Below are 24,343 nucleotides of genomic sequence, written 5' to 3'. Positions count from 1 at the left end.
CGTGTAGTTGATCAGAATCTTTGTCTTCATCACATTTTCGTTGTGACTTTGAATAACATGACTGAACTCTTTGAAATTCTAGGTGAAAGCAAAATACACATTGAGGTGAGGATATCAATACAAATTACAAGTCTTTAAATGGCGCAAGTATCACTTAGTGGATATTGCATTAACAAAGATCTTTAATTCAAGGCTCAGTCGTATGAAGGCTGTTTACGTAATGGTGTGAAAAATGACTTTGTAGATACTGGAAAGAAATTATCTTTTTAAATTTCAAAATATAAACCAGAAATAATCAAAATATGTTATCAAACATTTCCTTGTTGATGAAGTTAGAATAAGAATATTAATGTTCAACACGTTGTATGTGTTTTACAAAGAACAATCAGTGGAAACAACCCTTTGATGGAAACTATTTGAAACATACCTTCCGTGAAAACAAGCAAAGGGCAACTGGTATTGCGATCATAGCAACACCGATACAGATCAGCATGTAGAGAGCGTTGTAGAACGCATTTGTGTAGTAGAACAGTGGAACCATGACAGTGCACACGACGAGGCTTGTGATGAGAAGGCCACACAGGCAGACACTCCGCGCGTGACATGAGCAGTCATACAGGGAATAGAATCTCATTTCCCTGGATCTGTTCGCAATATTTTTGGCCTCTTGATACACGTCTTCGGCAAACTGTTTGGGATTATGTTATAATCATTGATTTATAAATTTATTTCTTTAGAATATTTTTATAATCTATAATATTACAAAAGAAATTATATATATATATATCACGTGTTCACGTGTTCAAACGATCCGTTAATTGATTGAATACTTCGTGATGATGCCCCCTGACTTCACACACGTTTGTATTTTAAGAAGCATGTTTGACGATATACAATCCTCTTACTCAAAACACTTCACATTTGGGTCTTCTCTTTCATGAGGGGTTTAATGAGACAAATTATATGTAACTTGTTTCAACGTTATAAAACTACATTGAGGGAAAAAGGATGCCTACAAGCAATCAGTTACACATACATGCCAACACGAAGTGGCATTAAGGATCCTACCTCGCTTCCAAGACGTGAAAGCTCAAGTCTTTGTGACTCTGTTAGATCTCCGAATGCCCATGATGGCCCTTCACACATGTATGTTGAGCATTTACTCCCCTTAATCGTCATTTGTAAACCACTTCCTGTTTAAAAGTAAAGTTGTCGTAGTTGTAAGGAAGTTTCAAAATTTACATTTGTTTCCTTTATTCTTAAATTATTCAGCAAGTAATCTTTTTTCTATTTAAATAATCATTTTCAATTTGCACAACACATAATGAAGTGATGTGAATATATGGGGGTCTGATGTTTACCTTTCATCCTTAAAAAGTAGATAACACGTGGTTGAAGGTCATCATCTGAAAGAAAGAGAGACCCGTGACTGAAAGCACATACAAAGCATTTGTAAATCAGAAATCAATACATTATATATTAATAGCCTTTGCAATCCGTGTGCATGAACGCGGTTACTGCTTTGACGTGTACATTTACGGTGTCCTTTTGCTTGTTCTTGTATGCAGTTACCTTTACTTAATGGAGTTCTACTATTGTCAATGTGCCCCGCTATCACGTAAGGTGCATTTCTTGTGTTCCACGCTCGAATTGCCGCATTGTTGACATTACATTTGCAACATACAATCAATCAACATAGATCAAGTGGGAATAACTCTATGTTTGTTGCGATAACAGCCAATGAATGTGAACGAGTTGATAAATACCTAACTCTGGTATTCTCGGGGGCACGGGTGGCCCAGTCGTCTAATGCGCCACGATTCGCTGTGCAGAGTAGTGTCCCTTGGGCACGCCAGAAACCTATAATTGTAGGTTCGAATCCCAGTTCGCCCCGATTATGTTTCTAGGTTTGTCAGCACCATATCCGTGCTCATGGGTGTCACCGAAGTGGTAAACGTCTGAGAACTGCATCACTTCGGGCTTTCCTCCCACATTAAGCTGACACTCCGTGATATAACTGGAATACTGTTAAAAACGGCGTTAAACCCAACTCATTCACTCACTTACTCACTGTGGTATTCTTACCTATTCTGACCAAAGTATGTATGTGTAAGACATATTAAATTAGGAGTGCGGTATGATAAATTCAGTGTCCACCGTTCCCTCGGAGGACATGGTTAATGTACCTTCTATGTTAGTTCACGTTCCCCGAGCCCGAAGATGGAATATGACATCAACCCATGACCTCCTCGACAGAGTTTACATAGTTGATGTACGGCTGTAAGTATGTGTATGGCTGAAGTTAATGAGAGGGTACACTGGCAGAATTGGATTAATTTGAAAACGGAGATAATCAAATAATATATTAAATCGTCAGGAATGCCACAAATAAGTGTCCTTGGCGTTGTACTAACCTGAGTATCTAACAAGCAGCATAACATGTCCCAATGGGGTACATCTTGGGAGATTTAGTTGTTTTTTAATTCATTACGTTTCTTTCCTTTGTTTCATTATATCATTCTTCATTGTTTTTTTTGTGTTTTATCGCATTACATATTTGTTAATAATTCTGAAGTCATTCATACAATGAAACAAAACACACAGCTGTATATTATGAATACTAGTCGGCTAGTTGTTGAGGCACAATGACATTGTTACCATCCTAGATTCTCATTAGCCGTCTCTTACGTCAAGCATGGGGTACAGAGGACGCTTACCCTTTGCAGCAAGAGCCCGAATTGTTCTATTCACATGGTCCTCTCCTTTGGGAACATCAATGTAGTTGAACGTCTTGAAAATGTCTGGTATTACACACGGCTTCAACAGAAGCGGTATTATTCTGTTCTGTCGTTCCTCCATAGACAACACAAAGGCCCAATCTCTTTCTTGTTGGCACCATGAACTTTCAAGTGACTCTGGTGTCAGTACAAACACAACCTTCATGCTCTCAGCGATCCCTCTTTGTATCAACCCCGGTATGCCTTGACCAGCCAGAAAGTCTCGTTTTGGCCATAGACACTTAACACCATGGTTGCCCTCAAGAACCTCCATCAGCCCTTTTACCCATTCGGTGTCTTCTTCACAGTGAGAGATGAAAAGATGATGTGACTTCCCAGCGGGAATATCAGGGATTCTGTCATCCAACCTCGCAGGTGAAGTTGTATTGTAGGCTGCAGACTCTGATCCAACATCTAATTGAACGAGATGATGGCCACTTTCCTCAAGTTCAAGTTTTGTTTCTTCATTAGCTTCCATCCCAATCTGTAATGAAATATCATCAAATGATCCTCCTTGTGATTCAGTTTTGCAAATGTTGCACAATAGTGTTGTTATTACACGTACGTACCTTTTTTAAGGCACCACAGTGGACATGTTCAACTACGTCGAATTCGCTGCGCAGATGTTTTGTGAGATTGCGTTCCTGCTCGTCCTGGTTATGTCATGTCAGCACCATGCGAGTGTTCGTGGGTTTCCCGTGGTGGTGTACGTCTAAGACCTGCATTAAATATCTGTGAAAATGCTGGACTGACGAAGCTGAATTGCGAATGCATGCTCTTTCTGATGATGCAATAAAAAAAAATCAAATCATTGTGGTTTTGTGGTCAAGGTTTTATCCTGTTACAAAATTGGGCGAGGGATAAAGGAACGGAATACGTTCGACCGTCCGTTCGCTTCTCAATCGGGACAAAAGTTTTGAAAACTTATTTAAGTAAGAAAAATAAAATGTTGCTCACTGATGTTACCGCCACCATCTAAAATATGTTCGAAAACTATATTCAATCTTAACAGAGTAAAGGCCCTAGTTCCACACTTTCAACTTAATGCATACTGCCTGAAATGGGGACAACTTTTCTCAGAAACTACATAAATGAAAGTTTGCAAGCTTATCTGAGAGGTAGTTAGAGTATCCAGATTGAGTATCCAGATTTTTTCCAGAGACACCTCCATTGCGACATTTTAATATTTTGTACATCTGGTCTTCAATGGGGATAGGTTTCCCGAGTAACTACATGGAAGTTTGCATGTTTATTAGAGACACTTGTTTTAACATTAACTTCCATTTTATTCACTTCCATGTGAATTCTAATTTTCCCCGTGGCGGGGGATAGTGAAGACGCTGTTTTCTTGTTTTCTAAAAATATACTGAACCGCAAAAGAAACGTCACCCCAAGTAACATTGCATGAAAAGTTTTCATTTAAATATATGGGTAATTTTTGTCAAAGTTTCTAAAATTTAACATTACCTTGTCCGGAAAAATGAAATTTGACGATAAAAAACAAAGCAGATGACAATAAAACCGATCGCCGAAACGCATCACGGCAGCGGCCATGGTAACCCGTGGGTTCCGTGCAATTTGAAATGCACATGCTTTCCCCCATTTCTTGCACTATAAAAATCCACCCAAATCGGATAACATTCATTCGTTATTGAATTGCTACCACATGCCAAGATTGACAAGAAATCAGCGACACCAAGCCCTTGGACAATTGCAAGCTGGACAAACCGCCCGGCAAGTAGCCAATGCATTTCAAGTCCACGTAAGGACCATATACAGGCTGCAGCAACGGTACGAGACTACCAACACTACAGATCACTGACCACGTAGTGGAAGACCAATGGTCATCACCCGACGTCAGGATTGTTAGATTGTGCGACAGCATCTTCGAGATCGCTTTGTTACGGCTGCTGAAACTGCTCGACAGACAATGGGGACACACCAGCGACACATTAGTGCGGACACCGTACGTCGACGATTGACGAGCAGACACCTCCACTGTCACAGGCCACGCCGAGGACCCATTCTGACACCACGTCTTCGCCAGGACCGGATTTGTGTATAATTTTTATAAGTATATTCAAACATCATCATGATCAGCATTCAGCTTCATTTGGTGCTGTAGACATTATATTACAAAAAAATGTTTTCTCTCAAGTACTATAGGTAATGGGGGTTCTGGACCACTTCCACTGGATCTGGATTTATTACCTATACTGCTACCACAGATGGCATTTTTTATGCCAAAATGATTATGTGATTCAACGATAGTCATGAGATTAAGTTAAATTGGCTCTAGCTCACCAATACCTGGGGCCAATCATTGCTTTAGATGAGTCTAAATGATTATAAAAATATTCTTCATTATTTTTATCGATAAAGCGATATTCAACATTTTTATTAAGTTCTTCGTTCATTTTACTAGGAGACCAGACTATATAACTACACTCTTCTTGTAAATTGATAAGAAACAGTTGATAACCGTATTTGGTTGGTTTGACATCACTGATATAATAAAAACCTTGTGGTAATTCTCTCCATTTAATAGTTTTTTCGATCTCCATTATTATATATATTTATGTAAGCATTTGTCTAAATGTGATCAAACGATAGTAAGCAATCTATTTTTAATCTCCAACCAGTTCTTTGGTTTTGGCACGAAATAATTGACGCGCTTGTTGCCTCCCGTTCTATGAACTTTTTTTTCTCATCTTCGCTAATACTACTGGTCTTATGAGATTTTGACCGAATCTTCTGCTTCATTTCGTTGTATTTGGTGAGTTCCGACAGCACTAAACGAAACTCATCCTCGGATATCTTACAATCGACCATTGCTGTTGAAATATGATCCTCAATGCTGTTCAACTTTGCTTCAGCGAGTATCCAAATACTATCATGTTTTAATGCTTTCTTTTGCAACCTACGAGAAATGAATTTTATCGCTATTCCTGCCAGTCCCGAGACTCCGGCGGCTATTTCCATGCCGAGCACGATAGGCGCGGCGATTATAGTTGATAGTAAATCAACACCAGCTACACCGAGTCCCATGCCAGCTGCTACAAGCGCGGTGTCAACTCCGTCCAGAGCATTCACGGCTCTGCGATACTTTTTATACAATCCAAGTCTCAACTCCCTATCCTTCTCTATTCGATGTTTTATGTCGCTTATTTGATGTAATCGAAATCCATCAACAGTTTCCATCTTTTCATCGAGCGCTGGATATAAACTCATAGTGTATATTACGAATATATAATAGTCTTTAATTGGTCTTGCTTAAATGTTTTGAGAGTATACATCAACCTTATCAAATGTATATTATACGGCAAGAATATCTTTGAAAGAGAAATACTACCACTTTTAATAATTTGAACCCCCTCGAGGGTTGCAACGGGCGATGCTCCGATATGAATAATACTGCAATGTTGACGCTCGTGTTTCTTGAGCCATTTAATCGATAGACCTGGTAATATTTCGAAGGCATCTACCGGTACATCTCCGAAAAAGACTTCAATAATAAGCGTAGAAATATTAGGTATTGCACTCAAGTTAAGTTTAATATCATCGAATTCTGTAACCAAATTTAAACTAACATTTTGGATTGCCGGACGACTATATAACATATGACCTGGTTTTTCTGGCAGGGAAGTGACTAACACACTTTTTCGTTTTGACGGGATATCTTAGTTAAATTATGTCCCTTACCCATCATCACATAAGGTGGGGTAATGACGATATTCAGTAGCCAATTGATGTTTGCTTCGACAATAGTCCATTTATTCTCACCGTTGCGAATAATATTGTACGGAGTGTTTTTATGGAGTCTACTAACGTCGACATCGCTTAAATCTTCTAGATTTTCCGGGAATGTAACTTCTTTCCGCTTGTATACATTATCGTGTAAGTGTAAAGCGTATAACTTACCATTGTTACCGGGTTTACCGAATCCTTCTGTGTCTCTGAGATCGGAAAGCGCAATTGTATTACATTGTCTGAGCGTTCCAGGGCCTGATGCATCAACCATTATTTATAATATGGAGTGTTACACTTAAGTATCCTATATGTACAGGTTGGTGTTTTATCTAATACAGAAATTTTGAGTTCCGAAATAATACCACGCTTTAATTTTTTATATTGTAATAACGAGAAAGATTCCGTTCTGCCACTATTGTATTTTTCATTTTTCACTGGAACAGATCTGAGCAGAGTTGAAGGACTTTCTAGTTGAATATTATCCCTCGTGCTTATTTGATCAAGATGGATGAACAACTCTTTATAGGGAACTAAATCATGTAATTTAACCTCCTGATCTGGTAACTTGTGTATTGTGCCAATTAAGCGTGTAAATCCAAGTGTAGCTGATCGGTCCAATAAAATCATATTTGTTTCTTAATTTTCGAATTTCACTGTCCCAGTCGCCTCATTTTGTGTTAGACTAACTCCATTAGGCTTAAAAAAATTATCATTGAGTGAGCTTACGCTGTAATACCCATCAGGTATAGTAATGGATTTGGTAGTACCATATGGGGATAATAGTACTATCCTATTATTATCTTTTGCAGCATTTATATTGGTCCACCTCGGGTAATACGTTACATCACATAGAGCGACTTCGAGTTGTCCATCCGAGTTATCGATAGTACGAAGCAGTTGAATAGACTGACTATTTGTTATTCCCAAGAGTACATATCAAATATACAATGATACTATATCATAACTTAAATATGGAATCAACCATTATTTATAATATGGAGTGTTACACTTAAGTATCCTATATGTACAGGCTGGTGTTTTACATCTAATACAGGAATTTTGAGGTCTGAAATAATTCCCCACTTTAATTTTTTTATATTGTAATGTTGAGAAAGATTCCGTTCTACCGATATTGTATTTTTCATCTTTCACTGGAACACTTCTGAGTAGAGTTGAAGGACTTTCTTGTTGAATATTATCAGTTGTACTGATTTGATCAAGATGGATGCACAACTCTTTATAGGGAACTAAATCGGGTAAATTGAGTCACTGATCTGATGTCTTGAGTACTGTTATTTCTCCTCTCCATCCAAGTGTGTATGCTAAGTTCTCGTAAAGCTTTACATCCTTTTTTCCAGCGTTTAAAATCAGTAACCCATTCGACTCATTTTGTGTTAGACTAATTCCATTAGGCTTAAAAAATTCATCATTGAGTGAGCATACGCTGTAATACCCATCAGGTATAATGTATTTTTTACCATTTATTTCTGTCTCATTATTATACCCCCTCACAGCATTTATATTGGTCCACCGTGGGTAATACGTTACGTCACAGATAGCTACTTCGAGCTGACCATCCGAGTTATCGATAGTATGAAGCAGTTCAATAGACTGACCATTTGTTATTCCCGGGAGTGTAACATACATATTAAATATACAATGATACTATATCATAACTTAAATATGAAATCGAGATACATTACTAATCAATCGATTATAGTAACTGCCTCTGGTGCTGAATTTTTCGTTAAATTCCCCGATATCTTTAAAAATTACAGGGTCACGGCAACTAGCGATAAAATGGTGCACGATTGGTTTCACAATCCGATGCAATTTTGGCAGAATCAGTTAAACTTTGCCGTATGGTGTGCCACAATGGGATGTGGCGTATCTATTAATGCCCCAGGATTTAAACTATATAAGTCTGTTATATTATTTCACGTGTACTATCAGATTAGACGTATACTTAAAGAAATTAATGCTCCATTACCGCAGGATCGAGCGTGGAATTCCACAAATAATCAGTACGATAAGAAGGCATTCGAACGTATTTGTAATGAATTTAATGTTTCTACGAGTAAAGATTGGCGTCTGAGTGGAGTTAACCATGGTCTAGGTATTCCATACGCTGGTGCACACTCTGTTAAAGAAGTCAGCGATGATTTACTGAAAAGGGGTCGGCTCCTTCCGAGCTTTGCTCTCTCAAGTAACGAGTGGAGAGATGATCGTATGAACTTTAAGGGTGGTGTTGCTTTCACCATCCAAAAGGTTGAGCAACCACCTGGAGACGCTTGGAATGAATTTCTTAATGATAAAACGGAAAATAATTTTACTAACCCAGGATTTGAAAGAGTTAATGAATCGATAAGAACTTATGTATGGGCAATTCTCGTAGCACAATCGCAAACACGAACGGGAATCATCGGTTCTGGGACGGCGCTCGATGCGCAAAAACAGTTTGTCTCAAACGTGGAGGACGCCATTAATTCACCAGTTGACATACCATCGTCTATAAAGCGTTTTCAAGATGCATTACAGTACGCTCAATCCAAAGTGGACTTCGTTTATGCGCCGGGGCTGTACATGTCTCCGAGTTTAATGGAACTTAAGATCGGTCAAGTGATAGGTTATAATAATAAAATTGTTATCGCTACCAATCAACAAAAAACATGTATAAATTCAGATATGAATGTCGAATTAATAACGCAAACGATCACGGGCGAAAAGGGAATAGTCAAGCCACAAACACCAACTATCGCTCAACCATCTACTAACGCACAAGTGTCACCGCATATTGCCGCTAAAAATCAACAACATATCGATGAAAAAACAGCGCTGGAGTCACGGCTGGTTTACTCATGATTTGGTTAAATAGTTCTTAATGAACTGATTTGGTTAAATAGTTCTTAGCGAATACGCTATCGATCGATAGTTTCTCGAATTCTACTGATTTGCGAACGAAGTGCCTCTCTATTAGTGGAAGCAGCCTCGAGGTGGGCTGATCTTTCGTCTTCTAAGTTACGCAATCTTTCCGCTACGCGGCGTCTACTGAACTCATTGAGGTCCTGGTCAAGTTTTGTTTTCTCATAAGCTATATGCTTGTCGATTTCGGATATCTTAGCCATATCATTTATCAGTTCTCCCTGTATTGTTCGCATTGCCTTGTCAAGACCTCGTAGTTCCCTAATACTGAACTCTAAGGATGGTGATACCTCTAAATGAGGATCATCAATGGTGGTCAAGATTTCTCCGTTCGAGGCCACCATCGAGGAAGCCTCCAAATTATCTGTATTAACGAGTTCATCACGCATGGTTTGAAGAACCTTAGTAGTCTTCGCGGAAAGCGGCGAGTAGTCTAGAAAACCTAATTGATCACGAACAAACACGGTGCCGTGTTTACCGGCTATAGTAGACAAGGCTAGGGGCTTACGAGTACGAGAATGCATAAGATCAATATCCGGAGAGTCACGCAGTCGCAATATTTCTTTACTATCTTCGACTGGATTCTGGTTATCAAAGTCATCAAAGGTACTTTGATTTAAGTCATTAAGTTCAAAATCACCCATTTTTACATTTAACATAGGGTACATGTTTTCAATATAACAATGTCTTCGCAATACGGACGCAAGTTCAACCCACAACGTAGACTTCGAGATCCATTAGGGGTCAAAGCAATTCATCAGTCTGTAACTATAACTAATAACCCTAGTACCATCTATCAGAATCAAACGCTTCTGGTTCGCTTTCCTAATCTCGGCGCACACGATGTGTTAGTTCCGGTAACTGTCCGACTAGCATTTACGATTAGTTTGACTTTTACCGACGTTAACAGGGAGCCCGTTCAGAACATAGGTCGTGCTATCGTTAAGAAAATCGCCATTATAATTAGCGGTAATGAAGTTTTGAGTATCGACGATAGCGATATATACTATTGTTACATGGATCTCTGGAGAACGGATAAAGAGCGGGAAAACTTACAGTACCAAGGTATTTGTAATAAGAACACATTGAGACTGCGCGTGGGCGCTGAAAATGGTGTTGATACCAACGAAAAAGATAAGGCCGTTGCCGACGCATTAGGTAACCGATTCTATATTCAGCTAGACTTTGAATTACTAGATTCCAACATGCCCTTTTATCAAGCATCCCTAGGCGATAGGTTAGAATACAAACTCACTTTTAATGACTACGGTAGAGTAATCAGAGCTGCTGATGATGCTAGCTATTCCATTGACAATATCTCGCTCGAGTACGATATGATAACGGATCCCGAATTAGCCAGACAAATTCGTAACCATTATTCAGGACGTTTAGCCATTTTGTACGATCGCGTGCTGTGACACCGAAAGATCATGAGGGACAAAAAAGATACGATGTGGAATATCAATCTAAACGTCCCCACGAGGTCGTTGAAGGGTATTTTAATGTTGTTTGAGGACCCCTCCGATGCGTATAAAAGAAATACCGAGAAGTTCTACAATCCCAATATTACAAAAGTAGAATTGACTATCGAGGGCGTTCCTAATCAACTATATAGCCAAGGAGTGCTAGCGTATCACCAGTGGGATGAGATTAAAAAACTTCTTTCTATAAAACGTTCTCCGGAAGTTAGCGCGGTCGTGAAAGATCTGTCTCTCGGAAGTGTATCGATGGGTGAATACCTCACCACGAAGTACGCGCTATGGCTAGACATGCGAACAACGGACGATGACCAACTACACGGCAGTGGGAGGAGAATAGAAAATGCGAGCGAGGGTGCCACCATACAGATAACGAAGCTCCAGGAATCAGCTGATAAATTAAACATATATTTGTACGTGATTATGGATGCACAACTTAATATACAGAATGGGAGATTCGTGCAAGCAATCTATTAATAATCTTTTACCTAAAGATCCGCACTGCGCTATCATATGCGGGCAAACAAGGCTGCGGAAAAACAGCTTTTATTCTAGATATTTTACAAAGTCATTATCGGGACGTTTTCGATCATATTATTATTCTGTGCCCGACTATAAGCGTTAATAAAACATACTTATCGAGAGATTGGGGAATGAATGACGCCGGGGTACACAGAGTCGATCCGGGCGATCGTTTACAAGACTGTTTACGAGTATGTCACGAAAAATACAAAGGAGAATCAACTCTTTTCATAATAGACGACTGCAGCGCGAGTAAAGAACTCACAAAAAAGAAAGATATGCTTTCGTAATTAGCATTCTCCGGACGGCATACTCAACATAGCGTTTGGATACTTACTCAAAAATACAACTCTGTCCTGAAAGATCTGAGAGCAGACCAAATGGGTAGCACTCTTTCATTGCAAAGACCGAGATTCATTCGAGTTATGTTTACGCGAAAATGATGTTATTTATACCAAGCCCGAACGAGATAAAGTCAGAAAACTGTTAGCGGCAACGAAGCACTGTAAACTCGTATTAAAAACCGATCAACCAGCTGCTTATGCAATTGCTTAGCAAAATGTAGCAAAATTATAGCAAAATGTAGCAAAATTATAGCAAAATTATAGCAAAATGTAGCAAATTGAACATTAGCGGTTAATATGACATAAAATGTTGTTCGAAATCATCATTCTTTCGCAACAGTTCATTATTACGGGCTGTATTGGATGTGCCATATTATATTATGTTAGACTTAAATATCTCCTTAGGTATTACATTATGGAATGCGACGAACTCATCGAACAAATGCTCAAAGAATCTGAGCCTGATGTAGATAAATCTTTAGATAAACATAGAGAAAGACTCGCGGCTTTGGTAGCCGGTGGAAAATGTTCCCAATATTTGGGAGAAAACTATACCATCGAAAAAATTGATAACATGACCGACGAAGAAATTAAAAAACTGTACACGCGTTACGAGTCTAGACTGGGAGCTACCATGACTAAAACGATAGGGTCAGCTATATTACAACTATACACAGTCGTAGCTAGTACGTTTCTCCCTATCCCGGCAGAACATCGTATGTATTTATGCGAATCTCTAGAGAAAGACCCATTCATCGAACATGCTATAAGCTCAGTGAGCTGTGAGTTTTATCATAGATACGGAATGTTTTTAGCTCCGTTCACCACAGCTTTAATAACAGCTAGGTATTGTCAATTTAAACATACGTGCCCACTTAATAATATAAATGGAGAATCAACAGGTGACACAACAACAGATTGTGAACGAAACTGCACAACAGATTGCGGAAACGCAACAACATGTGAACGAGGAACAACAGATATTGAATGAGGAACCACCACAACAAACACAAAAACAACCCAGAGTTACTAAGAACCCCCCAAAAATAGCAGCTGGGAGGAAGGGAGGACTGGCGCGCAAAGCGAAATTAATAAATAATTCAAATATTTATCCGATTAAAACATGGGCACTAGTAGGAGTTGCTGGTATACCGGCTGTATGGTTCTTTTATAAGACCGGAGAAGAGAAAACATCACCCCCAATACAACAACAAGTTCAATTAGAGGTTAGCCCCCATATAATGCTATAAGAAGCATGACTACTCCAGCTACAGACGGTAAAATGTTGGTAAATGCAACGTATCATTCAGCGGTGGTCACCGGCTTGGCCATTGGCTATGCTCGTATGGCTAAAATGATTACTAAAGACACACCTCCCAAGCTAGATTTTAATAGTTATGATATTGGTATGATGATTCTGGATATTGGATTATCTATGGCGACGAAGGATATGCTCATCAAACAAGGGCTTATCCCGGAAGACATAATGAAGCAATTAAACATTTAAATATTTTATATTATTGAAGATGGCATCAATTGCGATGATGGTCGGTGGAGCTATTGTTAATGCTTTAGCTTTTTCGGGGAGTAATTATTTATTTTCTAGTATGAGGGAATCAAACGCTAAAGAAGTTGAAGAGGAGCGTAAACGACATAACGAAGCAATAGAACAACTCCAAGCAGCTCAGTCACAATATACCCGGCAGAGAATGAAGAGATTAGACTTTATTCATGAAAAACTACTTAAGGAAGGACATTCAATTCAAATGTTTAAGGATGTCGAATCTGCCATGCATGAATACTTCCTCGTTTATGGGAAAAAACTCGACCCAATACCGAGACCAACAATGAGTCAGTTTTATACACCGTCAGAGGCTCAGAAAGACCGCGAGGTCACATTTGTGATTATGGGATTGACTGCTGTATTGATTTTCAGCTATACAATAGTGTAGACGTGATTTGCATTTAGAGAAATGATATGATATATGTATAAACCATGTATAATTGCAAGTTTACACTCATGGGTAAGACGACTCTATGTAACCGACGCTGTGTTGATGTTTACTGCGGCGTACACAATTATTACATCAGGCGCGGAAACATAAACTATACGTGTTCTGAATGCGGGATAGGGGTCAAAGGTCGTTATTGTGTATGTAAGAAACACAGTGCTGATAGGGTCAGACGATAGCACCGAATATACCGAACGATATTTCCGTAGCAATCAAGAAGTTAAAACCGAATCCGATACTATAAACGCATCATTAGATACATCAATTCAGAGGATACAGGAAACTTTAGAACGTTGGACTAATAGAGGTTTGGGTTGGGGTGTGGATAGAATCGATAGTTTATATTTAGATATAGCAAATTATATGCCTTTCAAAGGTGGATCTTATGTAGATTTACCCCGTATTATAAGAAGAAAAAAGCCATAATTAACGTAAAGAATAAATTCGATGACTGTTTAAGAATGATGATAAGATCTGCATTGTTCCCCATAGACAATCATCCGGAAAGACCTTCTAGCTATCCCCAAAACGATGGACTCAACTTCGATGGTATAGACGAACCTACTCCAATATCACAAATTGATAAGGTGGAAAAGCAAAATAGTTTAGCTATAAATGTTTTCGGACATTCTAAAGGAATTGTTGTACATAGGATAAGCTTCGCTCCGGAACATATTCCTAGAATCAATTCATTTTTGATCGAAAAAGATGGTGGATAAAGAGTTTAAACAGGCTATTATACGATCAAACAAAACATAAGGAAAAGAAATATTTCTGCGAAAGATGCCTACATGGGTATAGCAGTCAAGATCTATTAGAAGTGCATAAAGAAGACTGTAGAGGTGTTGGACAAACCGCTATCAGGATCAATATGCCTAAAGAGGGAAAAAATATATTAAAATTTGAACATTATTGTAATCAAATGCCAGTACCGTACGTAATTTACGCCGACTTCGAAGCGCTTATCAAACCCATAGAAAATACCAACCATAGCAATCAAGATAGTTTTACGTACAAAACTCAAGAACATATTCCTTGTGGGTTTGGATATATAGTTGTAAGGTATGATGGGAAAACAAACACTCCCGTGATTTACAGAGGTCCCGATGCAGCGGGAAAGTTCCTAGAATATCTACAAAACGAAGAGAGAATAATCAGGGAAGAATTATCGTGTAAGAAACCCATGCGTATGACGAGGGATGATTGGAGGGCCCATAAGAAGTCAACTAGTTGTCATGTTTGTAATAAACCCCTGGATGGGGATTCCGTAAGAGATCATTGTCACGTCACGGGTAATTATCCGGGAGCCGCACATAACGAGTGTAACTTGAAACTAAAACTGAATTCTCAAACAATACCCATCCCCATTGTGTTTCATAACCTTAGGGGATACGATTCACATCTCATTATGCAAGCTATCTCAAAGACCGACGGCGGTTTAATGTGCATTCCTAACAATATGGAAAAATACATATCATTCTCGTTGACTAAACCTATACATTATAGGGACAAGGATGGGAAATCTAGATTAAAGCAAAGTAATGGGCTTAGATTCATAGACTCCGTACAGTTTCTGTTATCTTCCCTGGACAATTTAGCTAATGCGAACAATCCCGATGACTTTGCGATAACAAATCAATATACCGATAAGATAACTCGTCATTTGTTGCTGAGAAAAGGTGTATATCCTTACGAATATATGAATGATTGGTCTAGATTCGAAGAAACTAAATTACCACCCCTCGAATCATTCTATAGTAACTTAACAGAATCTAAAATAACAGATGCCGATTATGAACACGCTCTGACGGTCTGGGATAAATTAGGTTGTAAGAATTTAGGCGATTATCACGATCTGTACTTAAAAACTGATGTACTGTTACTCGCCGATATATTCGAGATATTTAGAAAGACGTGTTTAAAACAGTACGGCTTGGACCCGGCATGGTACTATTCCAGTCCCGGACTATCGTGGGATGCATTGTTGAAGAAGACCGACGTAGAACTAAAACTACTAACAGATTATGATATGCACTTGTTTATTGAGAAAGGATTAAGAGGTGGTATATCGATGGCAGCGAAAAGGTATTCTAAGGCTAATAATAAATTAGTGGAAGGATACGATCCGAGTAAACTTGACACCCATATATTATATCTCGACGCTAACAATTTGTTCGGATGGGCTATGAGTCAACCTTTACCCACAGATGGGTTTGAGTGGGTCGATGATATCGAAGTGAATGATGCGAATAAAGGGTACATACTAGAAGTTGACCTAGAATATCCAAGTTCCTTACATAAAGACCATAACAGTTATCTGCTAGCTCCCGAAAGATTAATGGTTAATAAAGATTGGATGTCGGAATATCAACGCTCCTTGATGGGTAATAGTAGTTTAGCTAACGTAGAAAAACTCGTACCAAATTTGATGGATAAGACAAAATATATAGTTCACTACAGAAATCTCCAGTTGTATCTATCGTTAGGTATGAAACTTAAGAAAATACACAGAGTTCTTAAGTTTGATCAAAGTCCTTGGATGGAGCCCTATATAAGGCTGAACACAGATTTAAGAAAGATAGCTACCAGCGATTTCGAAAAGAATCTATATAAGCTCATGAATAACTCGGTATTTGGTAAAACTATGGAGAATCTAAGGAAGCGTGTTGATGTTAAATTAGTCAGATCTAATGAGGAAGAAAGACTCAGGAAACTTATAACCAGTCCGGCTTTTAACAGAAGCAAGATATTCGATAATGACTTAGCCGCGTTGCATATGCAGAAAAGTAATATAAAATTCAACAGACGCGTGTACGTCTGTTTGAGTATTCTCGACTTGTCAAAACACTTAATGTATGACTTTTATTACAACGAACTTAAACAGCAATACGGCGATAGATGCGAGGTGTTATATACCGACACAGATTCTTTGTTGATGGAAATACAAACTGAGGATGAGTATAAAGATATGGCAGAAAAAATAGATATGTACGACATGAGCGATTACCCTAAAGATAATCCACTGCACAGCGTAGTAAATAAAAAGGTGTTAGGTAAGATGAAGGATGAATGTTCTGGGACCCCTATATCGGAGTATGTAGGATTAAGACCTAAGATGTATTCTATAAAAAAAGTCTGATAATGGGGAGATAAGAAAAGCTAAGGGTGTTAAGAAGTATGTTGTAAAAAAGCACATCAAACACGAACAGTATAAAGAATCATTATTCAATGGTAGAACGTTCAAACACGAGATGAACTCTTTAAGAAGTTATAATCATAGGATATATGGATTAAGAATGAACAAGACATCATTATCCCCCTTAGATACAAAGAGATGGATTGATAATGATGGTGTAACTACCTATGCTTATGGTTATGGTGGTAATACTGTACCGTCGGGAACTATGAACAACTCTTCTCGTACAAATGCTCTACCCGGTCCATCTTGAAGATGATAAAGAATAGGCTCTCCTTCTTTCGTAACCAATCGACTAATGTTATATGTCTTAAGGGACCATATGGGATCGGTTGCGCGACGTAGGCCTCCCTCGAGTTCACTGGGCTGGTATAAATATCTTACCCTTACTCTATCCGGAAGTTTTCGTTCTTTGCCTCTCCTCGGTGCTGAAGATTCGGAAGTCACGGATTTCATTTTAATCGCATCAGATGGTTTCTTCCCTATTAATCTCGTTACTTCATTATTCAGCGATGATACAACGGCTGATAATCGTGTCACCCATTCGGTTGATCTCAATCGTTCGGATTTCATTTCGATCCCATACTGATAGCCAAACAAACGTTCTGCTAATGTCCTGTTAAATCTTTCGACGATAGCTTGACTACGGTGGGCCTCTCTTTCACCACGGACGATTTCGACATCGTGCTTTGTTAACAGTTTAGTTACCGATCCCATAAACTCGCAACCGGGATCTACTTGAAATAGCTTAGGCCATTTTAACGGTCCGCGTTTATATATGCGGCTCAGTGCATTAGCTACTTCTGTTGAATCTTTCGAGGTTAATGGCTCTGCCTCTTTGTATCGACTAGCCACATCCACTACTGTTAAAGCGTATTTATACATTTTGCGTTTTACCTTATCGTGGGGAAGAAACAAGAGGTCAACCTGATGAACTTCATTCGTTGTAAAAATATCAAACTTCTTCCTCGGTATATGCCCGTAAATATATTTGCCACAACGCTTGTTTCTTTAACCAATCCTTGGCTACATCTTTAGATCCCTTAGCCGCGGTGGCTAATTTTTTTATTGCTCCTATACCTTTCCAATATCCTTGTGGGCTATAGTAAATTTTATTCAGTATTAATTAATATTGATGTTTCGTTTAATACAACTCATGACTATCGTTGAATCGCATAATCATTTTGGCATAAAAAATGCCATCTGTAGTAGCAGTATAGGTGATAAATCCAGCTCCAGTGGAAGTGGTCCAGAACCCCCATTACCTATACTACTTCTCAGAATACATTGCACAAATTGTTCTTAAACGATGTGACCGTCTCTGTGGTCTAGTTGGTAGAGCGTGTGCACCGACAGCGGGAAAAATGCAGTTTCCGGTATCTGGATACCTTCCGGATACCTCCGGACACTTACCCAAAAAGCGTCTGGGAATCCGGTGGCAGATACCTTGTCAGATACCAGATCCGTGATATCCGTAATCCTCACCGGAAAGTATGCCTCCTGGAATCCGGGTATCCGGCACTGGATACCTCACCGGATACCTCAATCTAGGTGTCAAAGAATCCGGCACCGGATACCCCACCGGATACCTCATTCTGAGTTTCAAAAAAAATGTCCCAATTTGGGGGGTGTATTTTGTTCAAATATATTTGAAACTAACCAAGAAAATTGAACATTGCTGAAGGTATACGGAAGGTATCCGGCTAAGATTTTTCGAGATGTCTTTTTCCTAGTAAATAATGTTAACCTGGGCATATCAGATAGCTGTAGTAATATTCTGTGTTATTTTAGCCGTAAATATTCCCTTAAAATTGAAATCTATGGGCATGTACTTTTGGTGAAAACATTTTTCAATGTCATATATATTTCATTTTAGATGTTCAGCGTATTAAATGAAAAACTATCAGTCCTGGTATGATGATATCCTTACATTTCATCTTCATATTCCCAGTTTGTTCTAGCTTCGTGGTTGAAGCGTCTGATTCACCAGATCGGTACAATGTGTGAAGCCCATTGCTTCGTGTCATCCATCATGATATTGTTGGAATTTTGCTCAAAGTGGCATAACACCATACTCACAGACAAAAAAATGAAAGTCACTGGCTATGTGCTCACTTGGGCCTTTGTTCCTGGTGAGATTAAAAGATTATTTTGGAATGGTATCAGTACTTGTTACATCTAGACAGGAGAGTTTCATTGAAGTTTGAAACAGAATATATAATGGCCCCAAATAGGTGCATTAGACTAATGGAATCCACAGAAAACACCTAATAAAGTACCGGTACATAAAAATATCAATTTATTTTTTCTACTGACATGGAACTAAAAACTTTGTTCAATGAGCTGTATTTATTGTAGGAAAACATTCAGGTATATTTGATATATGTTCAGCACCTATGTTACTTCTTTATGCTAATGAAGCAAAACAAAGAATTTGTTGAGATAAAAAATCATATTTATTGATTTTATGACATTTCACTGGTTCAGTAACCAGAGGTGTTGGCAAGAACTTTCAAAAACAGAAACAGACGCTTCATAGCCATTTTCTAAATAAACAAATAAGTCAAATCTCAAAAGAATTTCAAGGTAGAAGAATATCTAACGTCAATTGTGTTTGTGCAGTAAACCACAAAAGTCATTCAGGTTTGTATAGTCAGCCTCGGTGTACACCACATAAACATATAGTCACACTGCAGAGGTATTAATTCCTTCAGACTTGATTAGTGTCGTAATAAGACCACCCACAGAATCAGACTGATGTGGCATTATTCATTCGGAATCAACACTTTCTGAGGTGAATCTGTTGGTTGTTCTGGGGAGGATTATTCATCATCCGGTGAGTCCTTTGTATGACTTGTCTGAGCTGGTGTCACTGTGAAATCCAGGTACCTGAAACAATTTATAACATCTTTAAAAGCTTGTTATTAAAAAAATAAGAAACACACATATAATGACAAAGGGTAAAAAGTTGTTTTCTCGATCAGTAAAGTAAAGACAATTTATCAAGCAACTGATATTTAACCATGTTAACCAAACTTCGAACATGTAAGTAAGCTATAGCAAACCGTAAATTTTACAGAAAAAAACAAAATTGTATCTGATCTTCTAAAAACAATTCCTGTAGTGCCACAAGGCTCACCTGAATTGTTCTCGAATGTTTGCAAAACAGGTTCTTATACATAAAAACAGAACTATTCAAAATTATCAAAACATTCAATCACACAAGTCATGTAAGTAATCTCAAAATACTATGTAATGAGTGAGCAAGTTAGTATAGTTTCACTAGGCTTTTAGCAATATTCCAGCAACATAGAAATGGGCTTTTCACACAGTACCCATGTGGGGAATAGAACCTGGCCATGGGGCTTCGGAGAACACTTTACCCATTAGGCTACCCTATCATCCCAAATATAAAAGAAAGTAACATTAGGATTTCATACAACAGATATTTTCACCAAATATCAAGTCACTATACAACTGGTTGAATTACTGATTAGAAGAGCAAATACATTTCAATGTAGCAGCTGAATCAGACTTAATTTGAATTGTTCCTTGCTTTAGTTGCAATGGGAGCCACATTGGAAATAATTACCTCATTAATTATTGATATTTAATATCTACCATTAATTGGTAGGCCAAAATAGACACTGATAAAAAATGCAAAGCACTTAATATTTTATTATCCATTTTTCATAAAACCTCCCCTGTTTGTTCTGACCTTAATTCGGCTACTGGCAATATTCATGAGTAAAATCATTACCATATTTTTATCATTTATTCTATCGTTTTTGAAAATTAATTTAATGAACATTAACAATAACAGGAAAAACTGTCAAATATATTGGTCTGGCAAAGTGTAATCATAATTAAAGTATATTTCGGTTTTGGAACTTTTCAAGGGTAATTGTAAATATATGTGTATTCCTATTGGAATACACATTTGATTGTTATAAAGTTAAACAGTATTGCATCTATCGTCTGTTTCTAAATACAGTGGAACCCAACTTTGACTTGCATGACATAATTGAATCATTCCCCAAGTTCTATATGCATTGTTAAGCATTGTCATACATCTGCACAGAGTGGTCAAAGTCCTTGTCGCACACATAGTTTGCTACAAGGGAGAATCCAATAAAGTACAGTTGAGACATCAGGTTGTATCCAGACAAACTGTCTGATAATCTCAAGGGTGGCCTTGGTAGCATCATAGTATGTAGCTAATCCTAAATATACATTAAACAAGTGACCAATAATAATCCAAAGGCGAGAGATAGAATAATGAAATTAAAAGATGAAATGGACCTAGTTGACCCTTGGCGAGAGAGATACCCGAATGAAAAAAGATACACCTGGCGCCAACCATCTCCATTGAAGCAAGCTAGACTTGATTACTTTCTTGTGTCGCATAATATGATCCCGTCTATTACAGCTACTCAAATAGAGCCAAGCTTTATGTCGGACCACTCTCCAGTATCAATGTCATTTACCTTAACTGAAATAGACAAGGGGGCAGGATTCTGGAAATTTAATAACTCGCTTCTCAGGGACAAAGACTATGTAGCTATTGTCAAAAAAACAATATCGGAAACAATTTTACAATACAAGAACTATGACTCTACTGACAGTGACTTTACCATAGACAGCCAGATGTTTTTCGAAATACTTCTCTTGCAGATAAGGGGCGAGACTATTAAATATTCATCTTATAAAAAGTGCCAACAAGAAAGAGATGAAACTGAACTCATATCTAAGATTAATCAGTTAACCAAGGACATGGATGCGACTAACGACATTGAAGCCAAATCTAAGATACTAAAGGAAATTGATACGATAAATGAAAAATTAGAATATATTAGTAAGATCAAAACGCAAGGGCTTATGATAAGGGCAAAAGTAAACGCAGTCGAAAAGGGGGAAAAACCAACCAAATATTTCTTATCGTTAGAGTCTAGAAATTTCCTAAATAAATCTTTCTCTTGTCTGAGTATGGAAATGTTTTAACAAATCGACAGGAAATTCAAGAAGAAATTAGAAAATTCTATTCCAAACTCTATCATAAGAAAAATGATGTTAGTAATATTGATCTTGAAATTTTATTGAAGGATTGAAATGTGCCTCAGCTGGATAAAAACTAATCATCATCACTAGAAGGCAAACTTGACTATGAAGAACTACTTGCAGCACTGAAATGTTTGAAAAATGATAAAAGCCCCGGTTCCGATGGTTTTACTGCTGAATTTCTTTAAAAAATTTGGTCAGATATCAACAAATTTTTAATCCGATCAATAAATCAATCATATGATAAAGGTGAATTGTCCATAACTCTAAAAAGGGGACTTGTTACTTGCATTCCAAAAGGTAACAAACCAAAAATGTTTTTAAAAAACTGGAGACCTAGCTCACTTTTATCACTTTTTTACAAAATAGCTTCACTTGCTATCTCCAAAAGAATAAAACCTGTGCTCCATATATTAATTAGCGACGACCAAAAAGGCTTTATGTCTGGTAGGTATATTGGCGAGATAGCGAGATTAATTTATGACCTTATGGAATACACAGAATCACACCAAATTCCTGGACTACTTCTACTAATAGAATCCAGTGTACTTGTAAATGGTTATGGTTCGCCCATGTTTGATATACAAAGGGGATGTCGTCAGGGTGATCCATTCTCTCCATATATATTTAATTTTCTGTGCAGAGATTCTTGCCATAATGATAAAAAAAAAAATATCAAAAGGTTAACAATAGACAATGAAGAATTTCTAATCAATCAGTTTGCAGACGATACAACATGTATTTCAGACGGTTCCGAACAATGTCTCTTTGCTGTGTTTAATGTCTTTGCCAGATTTTCAGGTCTAAAAGTTAACATTGAAAAAACGCGTCTCATATGGATTGGATCCTAAAAACGCTCAAAAATTAAATTATGCCCCCAACTTAATCTCAATTGGGACCAAAGTGACTTTGACCTTCTAGGAATTACATTTACCCAGCATCTTGATGATACGATAGTAACAAATTATAAACAAAAGATCAGAAAATGTGAACGGTTAATGTCTATTTGGTCAGCCCACAACCTTACTCCCCTTGGCAGAAACACAATTTAAAAATCATTAATCCTAAGCTACATCACTTATTCAGTTCACTACCAAATCCAAACACTGATGTTGTTAATGCGTTTCAAAGAAACTGTTTTAAGTTTATCTGGAAGAATAAGCGTGACAAAATTAAGAGAAACCAAATCATTTGTGAAAAAAAGGATGGAGGGTTCAATGTCCCTAACATTAAAGCAACAATCCAGACTAAAAAAATATCAATGATATGACGCTTTCTTACTTCGAAATCTAAATGGAGTTATCTATTTAATCTTAATCTTTCCAAGTTACCGGTAGGTGCAGGCAATATATTAGAACATAACTGTAACTACTTAAGAAATAAACTACTACCACTTACCCCTAACAATTACTACAGATATTTTGACTGCCTGGTGGGATTTAAACGCTCAACTGGAACATAACGCAAATCATTTAGTGGCCGATAATATTTGGTTTAACAGTAATATATGTATTGGGCGTAAGCCCGTCTTTTATAGCACCTGGAATCAAAAGGGGGTACGTTTCATAAATGACCTCCTTGACAAAGATGGAAAATTTCTGTCGTTTGACAACTTTTCAAAATCTTTCGAGATAAAATCGAACTTCTTACAATTTTCACGGCCTTATCGTGGCCATTAAACACTATTTCAAGGCAAGTAATGTTGAACTAGAAGAATTGAACAAGTTGCAAAATCCAATTATACCCCAAAGTATCGAAAATGTGCTTAAATTTGCAAATTCTTCTACAACTTACTAATTTCAGATATCACTACAAAAAATGTACACTGTACGAAATGGGAAAAGAATATTCTAAAGGATGAGTCAATTGATAACTGGTCCCAATACAACAGAGTGCCTTTTCGAGGTACGAGAGACACTAAACTGCAATGGCTCCAATTCAAAATACTTCATCATATACTTCCGACTAATGTTTTCTTGTGTAAATAGAGGTTATCACGCGAGTGTGTTTGGGGATGGTAAATATCCTGCATTAGGAATAAACATTGTATTTAGCGAGCCAACCCTCTTGGCATTTTTTCCAAATCTCAATATTTCCAAAATTCTATATAAGCAACCACTAAAACACCCCTACTGGATTGCCAAACAACTTTTTCCCCTTTTCGGAAACACATTAAATGGCCAGCCCACGTAAAATCTCCAATATAAGTAAGTCAGTAAGTAACCAAGGAAATGTATCTTACCAGAAAATAGTTTTTTCTACTTTAAAAGTTCTACTTATGAGA

The 24,343-nt window shown here is 37.8% G+C and overlaps 1 protein-coding gene across 1 annotated transcript; it reads right to left on the bottom strand.

Annotated features, from left to right (window-relative positions):
* Positions 1 to 412: 412 nt before the first annotated feature.
* On the bottom strand, positions 413 to 3,255 carry LOC139455661 (uncharacterized). The gene is made up of 4 exons (XM_071237219.1): positions 2,718 to 3,255; positions 1,362 to 1,406; positions 1,069 to 1,193; positions 413 to 688 (listed from the first exon to the last, which is right to left on the bottom strand). The coding sequence occupies exons 1-4, from the start codon at positions 3,253 to 3,255 to the stop codon at positions 413 to 415; spliced, it is 984 nt and encodes a 327-aa protein (XP_071093320.1).
* Positions 3,256 to 24,343: the final 21,088 nt, after the last annotated feature.

This window comes from Haliotis cracherodii, unplaced genomic scaffold, assembly GCF_022045235.1.
Source record: "Haliotis cracherodii isolate W230 unplaced genomic scaffold, xgHalCrac1.p SCAF_11, whole genome shotgun sequence".
Classification (NCBI taxonomy): domain Eukaryota; kingdom Metazoa; phylum Mollusca; class Gastropoda; order Lepetellida; family Haliotidae; genus Haliotis; species Haliotis cracherodii.
The sequence above is the reverse complement of the archived record's forward strand: the minus strand, read 5'-3'. Positions and strand labels throughout refer to the sequence as shown.

What these genes read in the sequence shown, in the direction of transcription:
- LOC139455661 (XM_071237219.1), bottom strand. Translation starts at nt 3,255, where the DNA reads ATGGAAGCTAATGAAGAAACAAAACTTGAACTTGAGGAAAGTGGCCAT. An exon ending in CTACTTTTTAAGGATGAAAG is followed by an intron (nt 1,194 to 1,361) that starts GTAAACATCAGA and finishes ACTTTTAAACAG; the next exon opens with GAAGTGGTTTACAAATGACG. An exon ending in TTTCACGTCTTGGAAGCGAG is followed by an intron (nt 689 to 1,068) that starts GTAGGATCCTTA and finishes AATCCCAAACAG; the next exon opens with TTTGCCGAAGACGTGTATCA.